Source organism: Portunus trituberculatus, chromosome 12 (genome assembly GCF_017591435.1).
Source record: "Portunus trituberculatus isolate SZX2019 chromosome 12, ASM1759143v1, whole genome shotgun sequence".
Taxonomy (NCBI): Eukaryota; Metazoa; Arthropoda; class Malacostraca; order Decapoda; family Portunidae; genus Portunus; species Portunus trituberculatus.
Genome location: NC_059266.1, coordinates 8,238,401 through 8,259,838, shown reverse-complemented (window position 1 = coordinate 8,259,838; position 21,438 = coordinate 8,238,401). Strand labels below are relative to the sequence as shown.

The window sequence follows — 21,438 nt, the reverse complement described above, 5'->3', positions numbered from 1 at the left end:
AGCCTCTCCCTCAACCTGAATCTGGTGGAGGGCAGCGTGCTGAAGGAGGTGTCGCGGCTGTCTCTGCAGGAGCTGGACGTGTGTGGCGGCAGGCACAGCGAGGAGCAGGTGCTGCAGGAGTTGTGCGGGTTGCCCTTCAGTGCAGCGGACCAAGTGGTGGAGGCGCTGCGCGGCGGCCGCCTGGAGACGTTGCCTGTCACTCCTCTGAGGAAATCGTTGCGCAGACTGAACGTATCACTGCCGGGTCTGCCCGCCGCCCTGTACCAGACGCTGCTCGCCGTGTTCCCCGGCCTTCACCACTACACCCCGTCCTGCGGCGCCGCAGCATGCGTACGAGGCTACGCTCGGATGGCTGGGCCGTCGGGCGCTGCGACCCCACTCTGTCTGCTGAGCCTCAATCTGGGCCGTGCCTCCACACACGACGTCTTAGAGGCGGCGCGGGTGTGCCCCGCCCTTAGAGACGTATCACTGTCCATCGAGCTGGACAGTGAAGACACGCTGCGCTCATTGCAGGCGTGTGGGCGTCTGTCAGGCGTGCAGCTGTCTTACTTCCCGTCTTCTGTGTCCGCCCCGCCCAAAGTGGAGGGACGCCTTCTGCTGCCGCTACTAAACGCCCTCGGCCCGCAGTTACTCAGCCTGGGCCTGACGGGATTCAGCGTGCGGGGCGGCGTGATGGCGGCGCTGGCCGGCCTGCCGGAACTGCGGCGCCTATCGTTGACAGACTGTTGGCTGGCGCACCCTGATGCAGCGCCCTGCCACGCCTTTCCCGGCCTGGAGAGTCTTCTTCTCAACTTCCTGCCACCGCTGGACACTCTGCGGCTGCTGACGGCGGGATCGTGCCTGCAGGCCGTGGACGTCAGCGTGGTGGCTTCAGAGGCACGGGGAAGCGGGCTGACGGACGGCAGCGTGCAGCAGCTGGTGTCTTCCGGTGCCCTCACCTCCATCCTCAGCTTCTGCTCGTCCTCGCCTTTCCTCACCCTGGCCTCGCTGCGCCACCTGGCTGCCCTGCCGCACCTCAGGAGTGTGGGCAGTCTGGCTCGCTGGGGCCTCACCAGAGAGGAGTTGGGCTGCGTGGGACACTCGGGGCCTGCACACCTCCTGTGCCGCCCGTGACCGGCGCCTCCTCGTGCCACTCTCGGGTGTTTCGGCGCGCCACGCCGCAGCGCAGCGTGCGGCCTGCAGCGTGGCGGCGAATGCTCCCTCCGCTCAGCCTGTGATACAATTGCACTGCCGCCGCAGTTTGCTTAGTTTAGGAACTCTACAGGAATAGTTTTGATATGTAAGGTTGACGCACAAGAGAACGCTGCTATTTTTATGTACCAGTCTTAGTGATAAGTCTTACTAGTAAGGTTACTCTTTACCATGATGGGTGGGCGGTGCCGCCCAGCCACACCACGGCAAGTCCCAGTGGGCGCGGCGCCTTCCCACGCGTTGCAGTGGCGGTCTGTCATCATTAAACCTGCCGCCAACCGCGTCTTTCCCTACTCTGGGGCGCCCCGCTCACTATGGGGGGAGGGACCCAACTTGGCACTGTGGGTGTGAGGGTTGTAAGCACTACAATCCTCGCGCCCACGCCGCCACGAGGCACGCCATCCTGCCGCCATCCATCACTTCAGGGACGCAGGGGCGGGGAGGGTCTGGGGCCGTCAAGTCTGGCGCACCAGGTTGGGACATCACGCACACTGCGGGAACATGGCCACGTGGTGGGACACACACACACACACACACCTCTAGAGCACCCAGGTAAACATTTGAGAGCGAGGTATCCTGTGCATGAATCATTAGGGACTCATGCCTCAGTGCAAGACGAAATTTGAGCAGAATCAAGCTGCACAAATCCTTCGTCTTAGAACACACAATTACCACACTGTAACTTGAGACACTTGGTACCATGGCGAGGAGGGAGAGGTAAGGCAGAGAGGGGCTGGAGGAAACAGCACAATATAGTGACAGATAATGAGAAAGAAGATAAAACTGGCCACTTGATCATGATAGGAGATATGCTGAGGAGACGGACACAAGTGCAGAGATGAGGCAAGATCGAAGCTCGCCAGGAATGAGGTGAACTATTAGAACAGAAACAGTCTGAAGGTGAGTGACGGCAACAAGGAAACGTGACAACTGAGCTCATCGTAAAAGGAAATGCAAACATAATAAAAATAAGGCATTGATGAAGTATGAAAGGAAGATGACAATGATGAAGGCTGATGAGAAAACATGGGAAAATACAAAAAGAATGACAATATTGCACACTTCAAGGATGTAAGGAAAAACAGAGATGTATAAATGTCACCACAAAATATTTAATTGTGAAATACATATTAAATTAAAGGTTTGAGAGAGAGAGAGAGAGAGAGAGAGAGAGAGAGAGAGAGAGAGAGAGAGAGAGAGAGAGAGAGAGAGAGATTAAAGTTAGCTCTACCCACCACTAACCTTCATCACAACAAAGCAAACTATATGATAACTAATAAGAATTAATAATAAAACAATAATAATGGCAAAATAAATCGTGTGTGTGTGTGTGTGTGTGTGTGTGTGTGTGTGTGTGTGTGTGTGTGTGTGTGTGTGTGTAATATTATGTATACATCCTGTACACCTCAGCAAAAGTTCACACACACACACACACTTTTCATAACTAATAAATAAAGTGTGTGTGTGTGTGTGTGTGTGTGTGTGTGTGTGTGTGTGTGTGTGTGTGTGTGTGTGTGTGTGTGTGGCTGGAAAAGCATTGCCCATAAAAATATACATCAAAGTACAGTATATACATATCAAATAGTATGTAGGTAGACAGATAAGAAACATTGAGATAGATAGATAGATAGATAGATAGATAGATAGATAGATAGATAGATAGATAGACGGATAGATAGATAGATAACAGAAGTATATAAAACAGTAATAACAACAATAAAGTGAATAAAAAAAGTTCCAAGCAGAAAGTCAAATCAATATAATCATTTATCACATTTTTATATTCACTATTTGATTTCTCTTACATTCTTACAATTTCTTCTTACATTTTTTCTCCTAACATTTTTTTTTTCTTATTTTCTTCTTCCATTCTTTTCTCCTTACATTCTTTTTTTTTTTTCTTATTCTTTTTCTTGCATTCTTTTTACACATTTTTTACTTTCTTCACAATAGCTAAGCATTTTTAAATCATCTATAAATCATTGTTTTTTTTTTTTTATGTAATTTGAGGGGAAAAGGATGTAAGAATGAAAAGATGGGATGAAAAGAAGGAAGAATGGAACGGTGGAAAGATAAAGGAAGAAAGAATGAAGAAAAAGGAAGGAAAAATAGAAAGGTGGAAAGAAAAAGGACAGAAGAATGAAGAAAAGGTGGAAAGAAAAGGAAAAAGAATGGAAAAGGAGAAAGATAAATGAGACAAAAAAATGCAAATACAATATTAGTTTTCTGTTCGTAAATACTGTGTGTGTGTGTGTGTGTGTGTGTGTGTGTGTGTGTGTGTGTGTCTAGTTAGTGCGCAGCTGGTAGTCTCCGTTCTGGGTGATGTAGCGGACCCAGGGCAGCGCTTGGTAACCAGACTTCTCGATGATCTTCAAGTAGCGAACCTGCAAACACAACCAAACACAGGTACAGAGAGGAGCTGGCCACTGCATCCTGGCCCGCCACACCACACCCTGACACTCACACTCACTCCCTACCACTGTAGCTTGACTTACTCTATATAGCATTTGAATCTGAGTCTTGGAAACCCTGCTAATCATCTCTGTGGCCTTGGAAAACAGTCATGGTGAGAAAGCAAAGTGTTTTTAAGCAAGTTTTTATGGTTCTAGAGGTAGAGTGACAAGATTTCTACATTATTAACAGGAGAAACACTCTTGAAAATCCCACTAATCATCTCTGTGACCTTGAAAAATAGCCATGGTGAGAGAGAGAAGCGTTTTTTAATACAGACGACAGTGGCAGAATGTTAGGCTTGCATTATGTGACAGTGAGTGAAGAGGGTTGAGTTCTCACCTGTATGCCTGAGGTAGTGAAGTAAGGGATCTCAAAACGAACTTGTATGGGGGGCTTGCCTTCCGAGTCCTCACCGACCACACTGGGCAGCCCAAAGTGTGCACGCATCAGATACTCCTTGCCGCCCTACACACACACACACAAGAGAGAGAGAGAGAGGGATGTGTTAGTGGTCATTAAATCACTTCCCCCCTAAAAGAATACTAAAGAAAGAGTAACAGCAACACAGAAGTGAATAGAATATAGTATTAACAGTTTTTAACCTCAGAGAAAGAAATAAAGAACACTGATAAAAAAAAACTGAATAATGACACAAATAATACAGCATAACTCACTCCGCCTCGCTAAAAAAGAAACAGTGAATGAAAACACAAACACATCACAACAAAACAAAACTAGAAACAAGACAATCAAAAACACACCAAAAACAAATAAACACTTCATAAAAAAAAAAGTTACAAAAAAAAATAAAGAAAATATAAACTGGAACACACACAAAGAAACACAAACCAAAAAATAAATAAATGAATAAAAAAAAACTATAAAGACACTTCATAAAAAGAAATAAAAAATATATATATAAAAGAAAAAAAATTAAACAAACACACACACACACACACACACACAAACACACCGGGAAAGACTTAATGGTCCAGATGATACAGCTTCTCTCCGGCGCGTACTTGACAGAGCCCACCGATGTCTTGAATTTTGGGGAGTCAGCATCGTTGGGGACAGGAATGATTATCTCCACATTGTTAGCGGTGGACCTCCTCTTGAACTGCGACTTTGCCTTCACCATGTACTCCACTCGGCTGTGTGCATGTCTCTCTATCACCGACTCTATCCAGATCAGCGGCTTCACCTACACAGACAGAGAGAGAAAAGGTCAGATTGTGAGAGTAAGAGAGAGAGGATGTGAGAGAGTCAGATTGTGAGGTTAAGATTGTGAGAGAAAAGGTCAGATTGTCAGAGTAAGAGTGAGAGAGATAGTGAGAAAGAAAAAGTCAGATTGTGAGAGTAAGACTGAGAAAGATAGTGAGAAAGAAAAGGTCAGATTGTGAGAGTACGAGAGAGAAACAGAGAGAGAAGGTTGGATTGTGAGGGAAAGTGAGAGAGATAAAGAGAGAGAAGGTTGGATTGTGAGAGAAAAGGTCAGACTAAAAGGACATATTATGAGAGTACAGTGAGAGAGACAGTGAGAGAGAAGGTTGGATTTTGAGAGTATTATTGCACCTTTCCTTATTCTAAAAAAGGCTGCGTGTGGAAGAGACATTAAGACATAGAGCTTTCCAAACAGAAGCATAAAAATATGGAACAATCTGGATGAAACAGTGGTTCAAACAAGAAATATTCATGATTCTCAGGCTAAACTAGACAATTAAAGATATGGAGACAGGACACCACAAGAAACTAGACTACAGAAATGGAGACAGGACACCACAAACATCTGGACAACTACAGAAATGGAGACAGGGCAGCACGACTATATGTAGTTCTTTTCCTGCAAGACACAACTCAGTAAATATACTTACATGAGTGTTGAGGCGATAAGACATCAACTCAAACTCTCCGTCGGGTGGAATGAAAGAAATGGTGCGGTCATTCTCAAACCTGGCGGAGGAATGGGTGAGGTGAGACAAGGTTACACGAGACGAGATGAGGTGAGACTTATGTTCTATCTATTTATTCATTTATTCATTTCTATCCATCTAGTCATTCTTCTTCATTTATTTATTCATTAGAGCCTACACACTCTACTGGTGAGATTCATGCTCTATATATCTATTTATTCACTTCTACCCATCTATTCTTTTACATTTATTCATTTTTTGTAAGGTTAGAACACCCAATACACACACACACACACACACACACACACACACACACACACACATCGCATAGTGTAGTGGTTAGCATGCTCGACTCACAATCGAGAGGGCCGGGTTCGAGTCCCGGTAAGCGGTGAGGCAAATGGGCAAGCCTCTTAATGTGTAGCCCTTGTTCACCTAGCAGTAAATAGGTAGGGGATGTAACTGGAGGGGTTGTGGCCTCACTGTCCCGGTGTGTGGAGTGTGTTGTGGTCTCAGTCCTACCCAAAGATCGGTCTATGAGCTCTGAGCTCGCTCCGTAATGGGGAAGACTAGCTGGGTGACCAGCAGGCGACCAAGATGACACACACACACACACACACACACACACACACACACACACACACAGAGAGAGAGGTGCCAAGACATTTGCTCCCTAATTTTGGATAACCCTTCTTATATTTTAGAAACCAGCATCAAGAGGGCCTTTTTTTTTTTTTCTTGAATTGTGTTGCCCTTGGCTGGTCTTCTCTCCTATAAACACACACACACACACACACACACACACACACACACACACACACACACATACCTGGACAAACGCACACACTGGTGAAACTTGACGTCCTCCAGCTCCACACTTTTGCTCTTCCCTCGGCCAGTGGACTCGAACAGCACCTTGTCATTGAGTCCCAGGCGCAGCTCCGGCATGCCAGACAGGTACACCCTCATCTTGATGCTGCCCACTATCTCACTCCTCAGCACATTGCCATTGGAGTTTGCCTGAGGGGACAGACAGAAGGTTGAGGTGAAGAATTGTGACAGTTGAAATGAAGAACTGTGAAGGTTTGAGGTGAAGAACTGTGAAGATTAAGATGAAGAATTGTGGGTTTTCTAATGCTTGTGTTATATTGCAGTACATCACATCACATCATATCCTCCTCCTTCTTTACCTCCTATTCCTTAGCCTTCTTCACACACACACACACACACACACACACACACACACACACACACACACACACACACACTTACCAGCAAATTCACTCCCTCTATGACATCGAGAAACACTTCATTCTTCCTGTACTTGATGCCTTCGGAGCGCCAGGACACAGCATTGGTCACAGCAATGGGGGGCCGGGGGGCGATCTCCAGCTTGTGTCCCTCCTGTGTGATGTACCTGAAGCCACCAGCAACACAGCATAAGGTACATGAAGCTGCCAGGTGTACATGGGTAACTGTCAGGTGTACATGGGTGACTGTTAGGTGTATATGGGTGACTGCCAGGTGTACATGGGTAACTATCACCTTACTATCAGCTCTACATGGAGACTGGCAAGTGAGAGGGCCTTTTTTCTTTTATTTTTTTGTTCTTAGCCAGTCCTAACTTCTTACAAATAAAAAAAAACAAAAGAAAAGGAAAGAAATACATGTTAGTACCTACATGCTTACCTATCTCTACCTATCCTCACCTATTTCTCCCTCTCACCCGTAAATTTGTCTTATAGCTCTTTGGTGTCAGGTGTGCATGTGTTAGTACCTGCTTCTTGACCTATTCCCACCTATCCTCACCTATTCTTTTTTTCAATGTTAGAGAAAAAAAAACTCATCAAGGGCAATATAAAAAGGTAAAATCAGGCCCACTTAGTTATCAGTCCCAAAAATTTACCAAAACAAGGTGATACTACTCTTTCACTAACAGACAGACAGACAGACAGACAGACAGACAGAGAGACAGACAGACACTCACTCCTGCAGTATTTTGGTGTCGGTGGTCTGTGGGTAGCCAAAGTCCAGCAGTTCGTCGAGAAGTTCGTAAATTATCACAAAATTATCACGGATGCTCTCCTCCTCCAACTCCTGTGAGAGAGAGAGAGAGAGAGAGAGAGAGAGAGAGAGAGAGAGAGAGAGAGAGAGAGAGAGAGAGAGAGAGAGAGAGAGAGAGAGAGAGAGAGATGTATAAGAAATTAGATGCAATTCATTTAGTAATAGAGCTTCTACAATTTATTCATTTATAATACAATATATGCACATACTACTACTACTACTACTACTGTTATTACTCCTCTTCTAGTGACATGCCTACTATCCCTACTACAACAACTACTACTACTACTACTACTACCACAACGACTACAATTATTACTACTAATACTACTACTACTACACCTACCACTTCCCTATTATTACTACTACAACACTCCCAATCACACCACCACCACCACCACCACCACCTCCTCACCTTGAAGTACTCCTGCGCCACGGACACCAGCTTGTGGAGGAAGGAGAACACAAGAGTCACATTGGCGTTTATCCTCGTTGCCGACACCACGTACAGATTGCTGACCTTGACGAAGCAAAACGTGGCCTCCTGGATCTGTGGGAGGTGACCTGATGTAGTGAGAGTGACCTGAGATGACCTGGGATGACCTGAGTACAGTTCTAAGGGTCAATAGTTACAGTTGGGGTTTAATATGGTCAGAAAAGGGTAAAAGTATATTTCTAAGGGTTGGTAGTAAGGGTACAGTTTGAAATAATGAGAGATGTGAGGGTAAAGTGTTCAAAAGGGTATTCTAAGGATCGGTGGTCAAAATAAGGGGTTTAATAGAGTCAAATAAGTGTAAAAGTGTATTTCTAAGGGTTGGGAGTAAGGGTAGAGTTTGAAATATTGGCTCATATTCTGAAACACTTCCATGCCACACCTTCACTATTCTCAAAGGGCTCTGGTTGAAATGATACAGGTTTCTAAGGGTGTTTCTGTAATTCTACTGACACCTTCACTATTTTCAAGGGGCTCTATTTGAAGTGACACAGGTTTTTAAGGGTGCTGTAATTCTATTGACATGTTAACAAGTTTTCTGCATTATCAATAGGACAAAATTAATACTCTTTAGAACTAGGCTAATCATCACTATGGCCTTTGAAAATAGATGTGGAGAGAGAGAGAGAGAGAGAGAGAGAGAGAGAGAGAGAGAGAGAGAGAGAGAGAGAGAGAGAGAGAGAGAGAGAGAGAGAGAGAAGAGAGGGGGGAGGGATTCTAGTACCTGAACGATGGGTGCCATATTGCCATCATCCTCTCGTTCCAGCACAATTGGCATGAACTTCTCAATACAGCCCATGTCCACATCACCACGGTAGTTACGGGATATAAGGACCTGAGGGGGAGACACACACACACACCTTAATACACTCATGCACTTCAATATACACTCAAGGCACTTCAATATACATTCAAGGCACTTCAATATACACTCACACACTTTAGCATACACTCAAAGACACTTTTTCATACCTTTACACACTTTTTCATATCTTTACACACTTCCTTATACACTTATAATTTCACACTTCCTTATAAATTTACGCACTTTCTTCATAAACCAATTGATTAAAAACATTAGTGGTGTGTATCATATGATATCGAGAAACAATGCATTAGAACACTGAGGCCATTTTGTGATTTTTTTAGTCAATACTACAGTAAAATTAATAATGACGTACAGAATTAATAATGACATACAGACAGACAAAGCAATGTACAGATAGACAGACAAAAGCTGTCCATTATGATCTTAGTCAATAGAAGAGGTAACCATTAACCCTTTCAGTACCATGATGCATTTCCATATTCATTCTGGTGACTATTTGGTGATTTTGTACAGCTTCAGAAACTCATGTGGGGGGTTAAAATAGTGAAGACTGTGGCCATTAATCTTCTGACCTTCATAGACCCTTCCTAATGGCAATAAAATGGTCTAATGATACACAAATGTGTCCCAGTACTGAAGAGGCTAAAATAGTGAAGACTCTGGCCATTAATCTTCTGACCTCCATAGACCCTTTTAATGTTAATAAAATGGTCTAATAGTACACAAATCTCAAGATAAAAATGTGTCCCACTACTGAAGAGGTTAATAATGTGGATATTTTTATAGACAGAGTAATATAAAGATAGGCACCCAAACCCATTAATATCTCGGTCAATAGATGTAGCCATTAATAGTGTGGGTGGCTAGACCAAACGACCCATTATTATCAAGGTTTTTGGGTATTAAGTTAAATATACACGTTAATAACAGCCACACGTGTACATACCTTGCCCTTCACGTCCAGGATGTAGATGGCTGATATAGACATTGTGGTGTAGTAGTAGTAGTAGTAGTAGTAGTAGTAGTAGTAGTGGTGGTGGTGGTGGTAGTAGTAGTCTTCAGTCTTTTCCACCTGACCTATGGATGGATAAATGAATAAATAGAAAGGTAAACATTTGACCTTTACAATTTCCCATCCACTAATAAATAAACAAAAATTAGCTAAATAAATAATAAAAGACAGTTTCACGTATTCCTTTACAAACTACCAAACACCAATTAATTCCAAAACAAAAAAAAACACAAACAAACAAACAAGCACGAAACAAATAAAAGCAAAAGCAGAACAGAAATTAACCAAATTATTTCACCTTTCCCCAAAAATATTCACCTCTTCACTCTTCCAGGTAAACACGGCCATTATTCACTGATTTCCCCCTTATTTTACACTTACCGATCAATTATAAGTGTGGCCGAGTGTTCCTGTAGTCTTCCTTCAGTGGTCCGTGCCAAGTGTAGGTCCCTCGCAGGTGTACTTGAGGTGTTATCACGAAAAATATAAAAGTAAACACTGACAGCTGCCCGCCGCCATGTCAACACTTCCAACCTGACTGATTGGCGAGAGGTTCCAATATTTTAATTTTTCGTTTTTTTCTTATTTCTTGGTTTATAGTTCATTTTCTCATATTTTATTGTTAAAAAAATTATTTGTAGTTGAATTATGGTGTTTTCTTTGACCAACATAGGTCTGTTTACAATGTCGTTATTTATTTATATTCCTTCCTTTATATATATATATATATATATATATATATATATATATATATATATATATATATATATATATATATATATATATATATTATGATCTTTTTAGAATTGTTTGACCTGATTGGTTTTTTATTTAGACTGAATGAGAGAGAGAGAGAGAGAGAGAGAGAGAGATTTTACTAATCATGTGATGCAATTGTATACGAGAGAGAGAGAGAGAGAGAGAGAGAGAGAGAGATCTTACTAATCATGTGATGCAATTGTACGACGAGAGAGAGAGAGAGAGAGAGAGAGAGAGAGAGAGAGAGAGAGAGAGAGAGAGAGAGAGAGGTTTAATTATCAATTGACAAATCCACAAAAAAATCCTTTTCATAAACTTTATTATGTATTTTCCAGTTGAAAATGTGAAAATTGAGAATGATTATCGTAACTGATTGTTTTACTGGTCAGGGACACACACACACACACACACACACACACACACACACACACACACACACACACACACACACACACACACACACTGCATAACATAACGTCTCTTCACTTGGTAATGCTCATACATACATACATACATGCACACTTCTACCAAACACCATATCCACAGAATGAAAAAGAAAAAAAAAAATCACAAAATACAAAATAAATTCAGATTGCATGCGTGTAACTCATCGTTGGATAATTATACAAACACTTGTCCGTCAGAGTCATCCCATGCATTGTGAATGAGAGAGGGGCACGCACAACCCCCAACATACATACAAGGAAGCACACCCCCCATAGTGGCTGGAAGACACACCCCTGCTTCCCACCCAGCACATTATTGTCCGCCTCACCCCAGCTGCAGGTTCCCCACGTCACGAATGAGGTATTTTTCCGATCTCTCGCTCTCCGATGCATTCTCTAATTTACGCTTTAGGTTAACACGTGCATTCTTGGCCCCAGGACCGTCACAGGCTTCAGGGAGGAGGTCGGCGTTCTCCTCGCTATCTGTCGTCTCACTGAGGTTCTCCCCACCCACCTCCCTTGGTATTACATTGTGTTCTGGCAGTTCTAAGTGTCTGTGTTGAGTGGGAGGCAGCATCACCCCAGCCTGGTCCTGCTGGCACTGGCTCAGGACACCAGCACCCTTGGCACCCTCAATACCACCTTCCACTTTACTAGTCCTCAAGTGTGTATTCTCCCACACTGGCGAGACACTGGCACTCCCCGATTCACTGTCACTGTACTCCATGCTGCTGCTGTGGCCGTCCCTGGAGGGCTCACTGCCTCGCCACTGCCCTCCCATACCACTAGTCTTGCTCCTGGCACCACCACCACCACCATTGTCACCATCACCACCGGGCAGGTCAGGGTGCTGCTGTGCGTCATTGGCAGGTCTTGGTGGCAGGTTGTGAGGGCCAGGCAGAGGGTTTAGAGAGGGCCTGGTGGTGGGCTGGCGGCGGTACGTTCTCACGCTGCACTTTGGCGCTCCTGATTCAGTGTCGACATCATCTGGAGGGTTAAAAGAGGCAGGTGTGTGAGGTGCTTTATGTGGTAAGTACCTCAGTGTGTTCTGGAAAAGTCTCATGCAACTGTCAGGCTGAGAGAGGGAATGAGAAGAGAGATATTTGCCTTGTAGAGTAGAGAACTGTCAGGTTAAGGAAAGGAATGAGAAAAAAGATATTTGCCTTGCAGAGTAGAGAACTAATACACAAAAAAAAGTCTGATGAACCCCCCTATTAGACCCAAGAAGCACAGCAGAGCCACTACATAGAGTCTACACTGCAGCTTCCCTTACCTGTGAAGACCAGATGCTCGGTGACAATATCCACATACTCATCGAGGGAGAGGGAGAGCACCTGCAGCATCTCATCAAGACAGGGTACCGACTGCATCCCAACCTGCTCAGCGCTGTACGTGGTGAGGCTGTACCGGTCCGAGATGCCACGCCGCTGACACTTGTTCCCCTCCCCTAGAAAGCTGAGAGGAGGGGCAGGGTGAGTGAAGAGAACACCTGGCTGGAATCTGACACCTGACATACTCTACAACTAACATAAGGTCAAGAGAGAGCTTAGGTGAGGGTTAAGATGCTGTTACTTGGTTAGGTTAGGTTAGTTCAAGTCAAGGTTAGGTTAGGTTAGGTTAAATTTAGGTTAGGTTAGGTTAGGTTGGATTGTGTTGGGTTGGGTTAGGTCAGGTTAAGTTGAGATTAAGATTAAGGATGAGCTTGAGGTTAGCTTAAGGTTGGGTTGGGTTGGGTTGGGTTGGGTTGGGTTGGATTAAGTTGAGGTTATGGTTGAGCTTGACGTTAGGTTAGGTTGCAGTTATGTATTCTCAAACACTTTACTCTCACAGCTTAAATATTTTCTAAGGTCACAGAGAAGATTAGCCAGATTCTCAAGACTGTTTCTCTTGTTAATAATACACAAATCTTATTAATCTGTCAGTAAAACCATAAAAACACTCTTAAAAACCCTTGTCACTTCAATTAGAGGCTTTTAAATGTAGCAGAGGAAAGGAATAGAGAGAATAAGAAGAGAGGACAGCTGGCTCAACCCTCACTGACTTGCACTATTGTTGGAGATCAGAAGGCAAAATACTCAGCACCAAGATGCAAAACCCGAGAACTGGGCAACTCGCATCACTGGAAGGTCAGGCTGGGACATCAACTAATGGCAAGGTTGCTTAGTTGCTCATCTGACACGTATTGGCAAATCTAAGTGACTGAACACTAGGCGACCACACTCATCCTTCACAAGCACACAGGGTCTGGTTTTTCTTTAATCATCAGCCACATGTAGTAATGCGATGCCTCAGCTGCACTCCTCTATCACTCAGAGCTTGTGTGCATCAGTGACCCTTTTTCTACACCCACTCCTCCTTTCACACTGTTATCTAATGCCTAGTACATAGCTAAGCCCTATCCAGAACCACTCAGTTATCTACACCTACACTAGCACCCTGAAGTGACAAGGTGACAGTATGAGGCAACTAATCAGAGCCTTGCATTAGTGTTTGCATTTCATCATGTCTCCGCAATAGTCAGTCACATTCATATATATACCAAATATAAATGGTTCCTTTGATTCCTTCTCTCACTTCTCACTCACTATCCTAAACACACCTTCCTAACATGTACCTTTTGCTGTATATGATAACAAGAGGCTGGACCAGCATAGTGTGAGTGAACCCTGTTATGGAGACCAGGTTGGGCCACGGCAGGCGGGCCAAGATGAACCCCAGCATAACACAGGACGCTGCAATCTGTGGGACAAGGAGGTTTCATGGAAAATGAATGAAGCTTAATCTTTCTTATCAAATCAAGGAACTTTTGGACATAAATTAAAGATCAAAGCAAAAAATTATACATAGAATAAGCATCACTCATCAGAAAGAAAATATAAAAGAAGGGTTTTAATATGCTTTCACTGGTTAGAAAGTTAGATTATATTGGGATCTGATGAAGCTATTGACTATGTGTGTGTGAGTGTGTGTGTGTCTGTGAGTGTGAGTGTGTGTGTGTGTGTGTGTGTGTGTGTGTGTGTGTGTGTGTGTGTGTGTGTAGCAGTGGCGTACCTGAGCCAGTGTGGTCTTGGGAAGGAAGGTGCAGGTGGTGGCCAGGTCACACACAAATCTGGTCCATTCCTGAGTGAGTGGAGGCGCCCTGACACATTTGAGTAGCACTGTGGCGTAGTCCAGAACTGAGGGGAAGGGCAGGGAAACAATTACACAAACTACACAAGACAACTAAACATTAAACTGAGCACATTTCATCACTAAATAATGGTAACGACATGCATGCTGATCCTGACACAGAGGCACAGGTAACATCAACAGGTAACATATCACTCAAGGGACGCAGAAGCACTGTCTCACTTGTAGGGAGTGCCACGTTGGCCCTGAGTGCCGCCATGATGTGCCCAATGGTGCGCACCACGTGGCTGTAGCAGTAAGTGTCATCTGTGATCCAGCACGCCTCCGTCACCGTCAGGATACACTCGCCCGGCTTGAACCTGAGGGAGGTGCACGGTGAGACACTGACAGGGAAGAATGCTGACTCAAATACAGCCATAAGAGTGAAGTAAGAGGAACTGCAAGGAGTCATCAGTTTTATTTAAGAGGGGAAACTATCCAAGAAAAAAAAAAAGGCTCATTTAATTGCCAGTTCGTTGCTAACCACATGCCTTCACTCCTAAGGCATTCCTATACAAAACTCTCTACTTCTCTTCACCTTACAACAAAAACATGTGCGGCAGGAGTCAGGTCAGTACACACCTGGTGGCCAGCAGGACAGCAGTGATGCCAATGAGCTGCAGTTGGTTACAAGTTACCTGCTCCATGCTCAGGTAGGCTTCCACAATCTGCAAGGCAACACTAACATAAAATGACTGCTGTGAGAGGTGGTGGTTCTTGTTTCCCAGATAGACAAGACCACTAGTTACTCATATGACCACAGCAATAATAGAACAGAATCCGCTAAGTATCCACCTCCTCTATCACCTTCAGGAAGTTCACAGAATTCCTCTAACAAAACAAGGGTAAGATAGAAACTGTCTATCAATCCAGGGAACTCATCAAACAAAGCCCCGTGTTCTGAAATGTCTTGCTCTCTATTCTTAAAGGCCACAGAGATGATTAACCAAGAGTTTCTCCCATTAATAACATACATATCTCATCAATCTCTCACAAGAAATATAAAAACAACCCTTGAAAACTCAAGTAACTTACTCAACACAATTGAAAAACTCAGCTAACTTTCTCTTCACCATTGAAAAACTGAGGTAACTTCTCTACACCATTGAAAAACTCATGTAATTTCCTCTACACCATTGAAAAACCCATGTAACTTTCTCTAAACCCTTGAAAAGCTCATAACTTTGTCTACACCACTGAAAACCCATATAACTTCCACTACACCATTGAAAAACCCATGTAACTTTCTCTAAACCCTTGAAAAACTTGTAACTTTCTCTACACCACTGAAAAACCCATATAACTTCCACTACACCAATGAAAAAACCATGTAACTTTCTCTACAAGCATTTGAACGCAGAGAAGCAGTGGAGGAGTGTTTCAGAATGAGGCACAAAACAAGAGCAGGACCTGAGTGGCAGCGTGGAGGATGTGGGAGGAGTGGAGCCTGATGTTGGCCACCTCACACAGCCAGTCAACCAGGACGTGGTGCATGTGGGGCGTCACCTGCTGCTGGTACCGGAGGGCATAGTAGGTGCGGGACGGCGGGCTGCTCTGGAGGAACTCACGGATCTCTGGTAGACCCTGGATTTGAGGACACCTGACGGGGAAAGGGGGAATATCTATCACTGCTGACATGACCATAAATACTAGAAGGAAACATTAATTATTGCTATCATGACAAGAAATACTAGGAGTTTTCTTATGTGAGATTATAGTAGGGCAACAAAATGGCTATGTAGAAAATCATTAAATTTATCTATATACTATGCTGTCAAATCACATACATACACATACACAAATACTCACATTACTCACACTCTTACCCATGTCAGCCAATGATGGAAAACATAAATAAATAAATAAATAAATAAACTATAATTTCCACACCAGACACACCTCTTACTAGAAACAGCGAGACAGACAATAACCGCAGTGAGTCCTGAGAGGCAACTGACCACCCACCCACTCACTCACTCACTCATTCACTCATTCACTCACCTTGAAGTGGCCAGGAAGAGTGAGAGGGTGAGTGCCGCAGGGTAGTATCCAGTGAGGCACATCTCCCGCATGTCCCTGATGGCCTGAAGCTCAGTGCCGGGGTCCAGGTTTCCCTCACGGTGCCTCTTCTCATACCGGAAGCGCCAGTGGAGGAGCCGTGCATGGATGTCACCCTCCTCCAGCGCCTTCTTCACCCAGTTGATCTCAAAGGAGTCTGAGTGCCTCACCCCATCTGGCACCACCTCAGAGATGCGACTCAGCACTCGGATGCCCCATGACGCTCCCTTCAGCTGTGGCACGGACAGATGTGAGGCAAGGGGAAGGTACACATAGGGTGGGTGTAGGGTAAATGTAGGGCAAGTGTAGGACAATCTCACCACGCAAGTATAAACATAAACAGCGATTCTCTAAGTCTCTAAGCCTCTGCTTGCATCCCCCTGGGCCAATGCACTCACCTGGGCCACATGGGATATCCTGGTGAAGACAAAACGCTTGCTGCAGAGAGGCTGAGCACCCCAGGGCGGGCGGTACAGAAGCCACAGCTGGGAGCGAGGACCAAGGCTGCCCCCGGTCTCCAGACTCTCAAACAGGGCGAAGGCAAGCTCTCCATTGTGCACTGGCTTGCCCATCGACACTGCAAGGCATATTGTTTAGTAAAGGATGAATGTTAGGACTGGTAATGTGAGATCAGTGGACAGTCAGATTCATATTCTCAAACATGCTTCACTTCCTCTACTTCAAAAGGCTTTACTTAAATTTACACTTGTTTTTTAAGGTGTTTTATGGTTCTAGAGATAGTGACAAGATTTCTACATTATCAACTGGAGAAACACTCTGAAAATCCTGTTAATCATCTCTGTGGCCTTTGAAAATAATCGTGGTGAGAGAACAAAGCGTTTCTGATTACAGACCTAACACCTGAAGACTGTGTGGGTTGAAGATGTGTAAAAAATGAACATTCAGAAGAGTGTCATTACTGGAGACATTACCAGTCTAATAACTACTGCTGTGTCACTCCTAACCCAGCTCACCTCCCTCATAGTAGAGCAGCGCCACCACCAGCTTGATGCTCGCCTCCACGTTCCCACACTTGGCCGCTCTCTCAAACCATCGCCATGTCTTCTCGTTGGGCCACAGCTCCTGCAAGAGTGACAAGAGTAGCACTTCACCTGGATGGTTCTAGCAGTCACTGGGGAAATAATTGCTATGACTTTGTTCTTACTTATAAAAACTGTGTCGTGTAAGATTCCATATCCTTGCTTACATGGCTTTTGTTAGCTATGGTACAGAATTATATGAAAGGAAGATTTCGTTTCAGTGATTATTATTTACAAGGTATGTCTATTTCCATCTTCTTATGACATAACTTCTTTTAAGATGGAGGTTTCAAAACATTTGTCCCAGATTTTTGGCTTACTCTCTTAATCTTTTAGGGAACTGGCAATCAAGTGGACCTTTTTCTTTTATTTTTTGTTGCCCTTAGTCAGCTTCCCATATTCCATAAAAAGAATAAAAATGAAAAAAATAAATAAAGGATCATATCGAGATTAACAAACCCAACATCTCCCATGCCATGAGTAAGCTCACTAATCTTGTTAATGATCCCAATTAAATCATATCATTAACTTAAAAACATTTCCACAAACGCCAAAACAAACTTAACACAATAAAAGAATTAAAACCAAGATCAGCACAGAACAAAACCTGAAGCGCTGAGTCCCACCTTGGTGTGCACTCTGGACCACAACAGCGGGGACTCTTCAATGAGGCTCTTGAGGTAGGAACTTGTGGCCAGCAGAGTGGTGAGGTCTTGCAGGGACACGTGACTCAGCACACGGTACACCAGCTCCAGCGGAATGCCCTCCACCCCGACCTCACTCCAGCCGGCACCCATCCTTCCACCTCATGCACCCTGCCACAGAACAGGTATAAAAAAGATGGTTATTATTGTTTTCCTTTATTCAACCCCTTCCATATTGAGACACATTCTTTCCTTGAGTTTTGGGCATGATTAGACAATTTTATTAACATTCAGAAGGATCTATGGAAGTCAGAAGATCAATGGCAACAGTCTTCACTATTCTAATCCTCACATGAGTGTCTGAGGCTGTATAAACTCACCAAATAGTAACCAGAATGAATATAGAAATGCACCATAGTACTGAAAGGGTTAGGGTGGGTACTGGGTCTAGTTTATGCTCTCCACCCTGCATTCCTTCTTCTGCCTAAGTAAATAAGGAAACTAAATAAATATACACCATGAAATTCAAAAGACAGAAAACCTGGGATTCTTCAGTATTTCATGTCCTTTATTCTTCCCTCACTCCACCCAGCATCCTTCCTGTTTTAACCCCTTCAGTACCAAAATGTGTTTTCATATTTATTTTGCTTACTATTTGGTGATTTTATACACCTTCAGAAACATATGTGGGGGATTAAAATAGTGAAGACCCTGGCCACTAATCTTCTGACCTCCACAGACCATTCCTAATATCAATAAAATCATCTAATCAAACCCAAAACTGGAGGAAAAAAATGCATCTTAGTACTGAAGAGGTTATAACACTGGCTACATGTGTTAACTCTACAGGTGCAAAGCTCAATCCTTTGTTCTGTCACATCTCACACCAACATTACTTCCAAGACTGGTATACCTACAGACCTGACCTTCCCTAGTACCTCACAGGCTGCTTCCTCCCCTTGTTTGAGTGGACAGACTAACGCGGCAGTCACTAATGTAACCGCACCAGACGTAAATCTGCCCTAAGCTTCTAACAAGGCCACGAAACATCACAAAAACTAGTCCTCACCTCATTCCTGTAGAGCCATTATCAATCAGTATAGCATTAAGGTCCTCAGAGTTATAAATCCCTCACCCACACACTCTACACTTCACCGGAAACCATGAAAATACAAGAAACATGAAAAGGAAGGGACACGGCGCGAACTTCACGTAAACAGGAATGGAATTAGTAACTTCATATCAAGCCTTTATTTCTCCATTACCACGCCATATGTTACTATTCACACTTATACAAGGCGAAGGAGAAAGGGAGAGCGAAAGAGGGAAAGGAAAAGAAGCAGCCTCACCATAGAAATACAGGAGATATGATGGTGAATGGTCAGTGGTCACCCATCCAAGTACTAACCAGACCCAATGTTGTTTAACCTTACTGATCGAAAAGAGAGGGAGAGGGAAAGGGGGGGAAGGAAGAGGCAGCCTTACCATGGGATTAGAGCTGTGGTGGTGATTGGTAATGCTGTGGTGAATGGTGATGCTGTGGTGTACTTATCTGCTGGCCTCGCCCGCCTCCCACCACAATTGCTTCACACTCCCTCCTCTTTCTCTCCTCCTCCTCCAGTTTTTCTTCCTCTTTCCTCCACAAATCGACCTGTTTTACTTCTCTCAAGGGCTTCACATTAGTCTAACCCCGTATATAACTTTCTGGATGGGAGTAGTTATTAATTCGTCCTTTTCTTCCTTCTCCCACTCCAGTCTCTGCCCGCCAGTCTCTCACCACAACAATACCTCAATACTCTCTTATAACCCGTCTCACTTGGTGCCTTGAAACTATTCCTCGCCGTAACACCAACATGTGGGTCTTTATAAGCATCACAGGGGAAAAGGTAATAGTTAAAAAGGTATATTTTGATAGTTACACAAGTGTCTTTTAATTAATGTCTCTTATAATCTCTCTCACTCTGTCTCTTTATATCTTTGTTTGTCATTCCACTAAGAGGTAAGAACGATGTATCAGTATTCATAGGCATTTTATAAAAGAGAAGGAAGGTATGGGAGTGTCATAGGGGAAGGGAATTATATAGACCTGCCGTAAGATAAATAGACTTGCGAGAGAATAAAGCATAAAGAATACACATACGAAATAGAATATCATCGTATACGTGATTGATTGATTGATTGATTGATTGATATATTTAAACCCGTGAAAGAGAATTATATACACCTTCTGTGAAAGAGAATTATGTTGTACGCAGAGTATATACTCTGTATATACTCTGGTTGTACGTACAGTACCAAGATAGATACGTAAATAGATAGATAAATTAACATAACATAACATAAATAATAGGATAACAAAGGGCCACCAGGGCCCATCTAGGTTATCCTGTATCAGTCGCACAGCGACCTCGTCATCAGTACTTAAAGATACACTTACAAGTACACAATTCATTATATACTAATTCTAAATATTTGGCCCATTAACAGGGCTAAGTCCTGCAGCAAAATCCTCTACAATTTGTGGTTCCCATACATGGGGATCATGTCTTGTTTAACTATAGTAAATTTCTTATAAAAACTATCATGCAGTGCTATACATAATTATAAATCTAATAAATTTAAGTGCTTATCTAATCTGTTTTTAAACATTGTCAAACTAATGCTATTTACAACCGTCTCTGGCAATGCATTCCAGAAGTCTACCACCCTATGACTAAAGAAATATTTTCTTATATCTAACCTGCAGCCTTGCTTTCTAATCTTCCTGCCATGATTTCTAGTCCTATTTCCCTCCTCTAAGGTAAAGAAAGATCTCACATCTATGTAGTTTGTATCTGAGAACATTTTAAATAACTCTATCATATCCCTCTTATACATCTCCTCTCAAATGAAAACATGTTTAATTCCTTTAATCTATCTCTATACTCCAGGCGCTTTAATGCTGGTATCATCCTAGTTGCTCTTCTCTGAACTGCTTCTAACATGTTGATATCCTGCCTATAGTGGGGTGACCAGGCCTGTATGCAATACTCTAAATGGGGCCTAACATAGGAATTATATAAGCTACGCACCACTTCCTTACTTTTATAACTAACATTTCTATTTATAAAACCCAGGATCCTATTTGCCCTATTTCTTGCTTCTAAACATTGCTTTGAAAATTTCATAGTCCTGTCTATCACTACTCCTAAATCCTTTCCTTCCTCTACTGCCTCTAGCCAACATCCCTCCATCTCATAGTTAAAGTTTGTGTTGTCTTTACCTAAATGCATAACCTGACACTTTTAGAATTAAACTCCATCTGCCACCTGTCTGCCCATGCTATCAGCCTGTCCAGGTCTCGTTGTATTCTGTAATTGTCCTTTTC

At 43.5% G+C, this 21,438-nt stretch overlaps 3 protein-coding genes across 8 annotated transcripts in view; 1 reads left to right on the top strand and 2 right to left on the bottom strand.

Moving 5' to 3' along the window:
• The window catches only part of LOC123502880, a 5,286-nt gene extending 3,817 nt beyond the window's left edge, over positions 1-1,469 (top strand). For all 5 annotated transcript variants that reach the window (XM_045252168.1, XM_045252167.1, XM_045252169.1 and 2 more), the window contains exon 2: positions 1-1,469. This exon is cut by the window's left edge and continues 884 nt beyond it. In XM_045252168.1, coding sequence (XP_045108103.1) covers positions 1-1,113 — 1,113 coding nt within the window. In that variant the 3' untranslated portion in view covers positions 1,114-1,469.
• An 810-nt stretch (positions 1,470-2,279) lies between these two features.
• On the bottom strand, positions 2,280-10,502 carry LOC123502881 (AP-1 complex subunit mu-1-like). 2 transcript variants are annotated; one of them, XM_045252172.1, is made up of 12 exons: positions 10,338-10,502; positions 9,891-10,021; positions 8,840-8,950; positions 8,038-8,172; positions 7,546-7,655; positions 6,831-6,975; positions 6,388-6,578; positions 5,520-5,598; positions 4,619-4,849; positions 3,985-4,110; positions 3,432-3,575; positions 2,280-2,716 (listed from the first exon to the last, which is right to left on the bottom strand). In XM_045252172.1, exons 2-11 carry the CDS (start codon positions 9,930-9,932, stop codon positions 3,477-3,479), a joined length of 1,269 nt encoding a protein of 422 aa, XP_045108107.1. In that variant the 5' UTR covers positions 9,933-10,021; positions 10,338-10,502; the 3' UTR covers positions 2,280-2,716; positions 3,432-3,476. The 2 variants fall into 2 exon arrangements, with proteins under 2 accessions (XP_045108107.1, XP_045108106.1); XM_045252171.1 differs by having other exon boundaries at positions 2,280-3,575.
• A 515-nt stretch (positions 10,503-11,017) lies between these two features.
• Positions 11,018-19,869, bottom strand: LOC123502879 (cyclin-F-like). The gene is made up of 12 exons (XM_045252164.1): positions 19,557-19,869; positions 18,054-18,242; positions 17,362-17,470; positions 16,786-16,964; positions 16,331-16,620; positions 15,740-15,929; positions 14,912-14,997; positions 14,513-14,649; positions 14,213-14,337; positions 13,776-13,900; positions 12,435-12,616; positions 11,018-12,148 (listed from the first exon to the last, which is right to left on the bottom strand). The coding sequence occupies exons 2-12, from the start codon at positions 18,222-18,224 to the stop codon at positions 11,487-11,489; spliced, it is 2,256 nt and encodes a 751-aa protein (XP_045108099.1). The 5' UTR covers positions 18,225-18,242; positions 19,557-19,869; the 3' UTR covers positions 11,018-11,486.
• Positions 19,870-21,438: the final 1,569 nt, after the last annotated feature.

What these genes read in the sequence shown, in the direction of transcription:
- LOC123502881 (XM_045252171.1), bottom strand. Translation starts at nt 9,932, where the DNA reads ATGTCTATATCAGCCATCTACATCCTGGACGTGAAGGGCAAG. An exon ending in TAGAGGGAGTGAATTTGCTG is followed by an intron (nt 6,579 to 6,830) that starts GTAAGTGTGTGT and finishes CTGTCCCCTCAG; the next exon opens with GCAAACTCCAATGGCAATGT. An exon ending in CAGTGTGTGCGTTTGTCCAG is followed by an intron (nt 5,599 to 6,387) that starts GTATGTGTGTGT and finishes TTCCTCCGCCAG; the next exon opens with GTTTGAGAATGACCGCACCA.
- LOC123502879 (XM_045252164.1), bottom strand. Translation starts at nt 18,224, where the DNA reads ATGGGTGCCGGCTGGAGTGAGGTCGGGGTGGAGGGCATTCCGCTGGAG. An exon ending in GGTCCAGAGTGCACACCAAG is followed by an intron (nt 17,471 to 18,053) that starts GTGGGACTCAGC and finishes TCACTCTTGCAG; the next exon opens with GAGCTGTGGCCCAACGAGAA. An exon ending in CAACGTGGCACTCCCTACAA is followed by an intron (nt 14,338 to 14,512) that starts GTGAGACAGTGC and finishes CCTTCCCCTCAG; the next exon opens with TTCTGGACTACGCCACAGTG.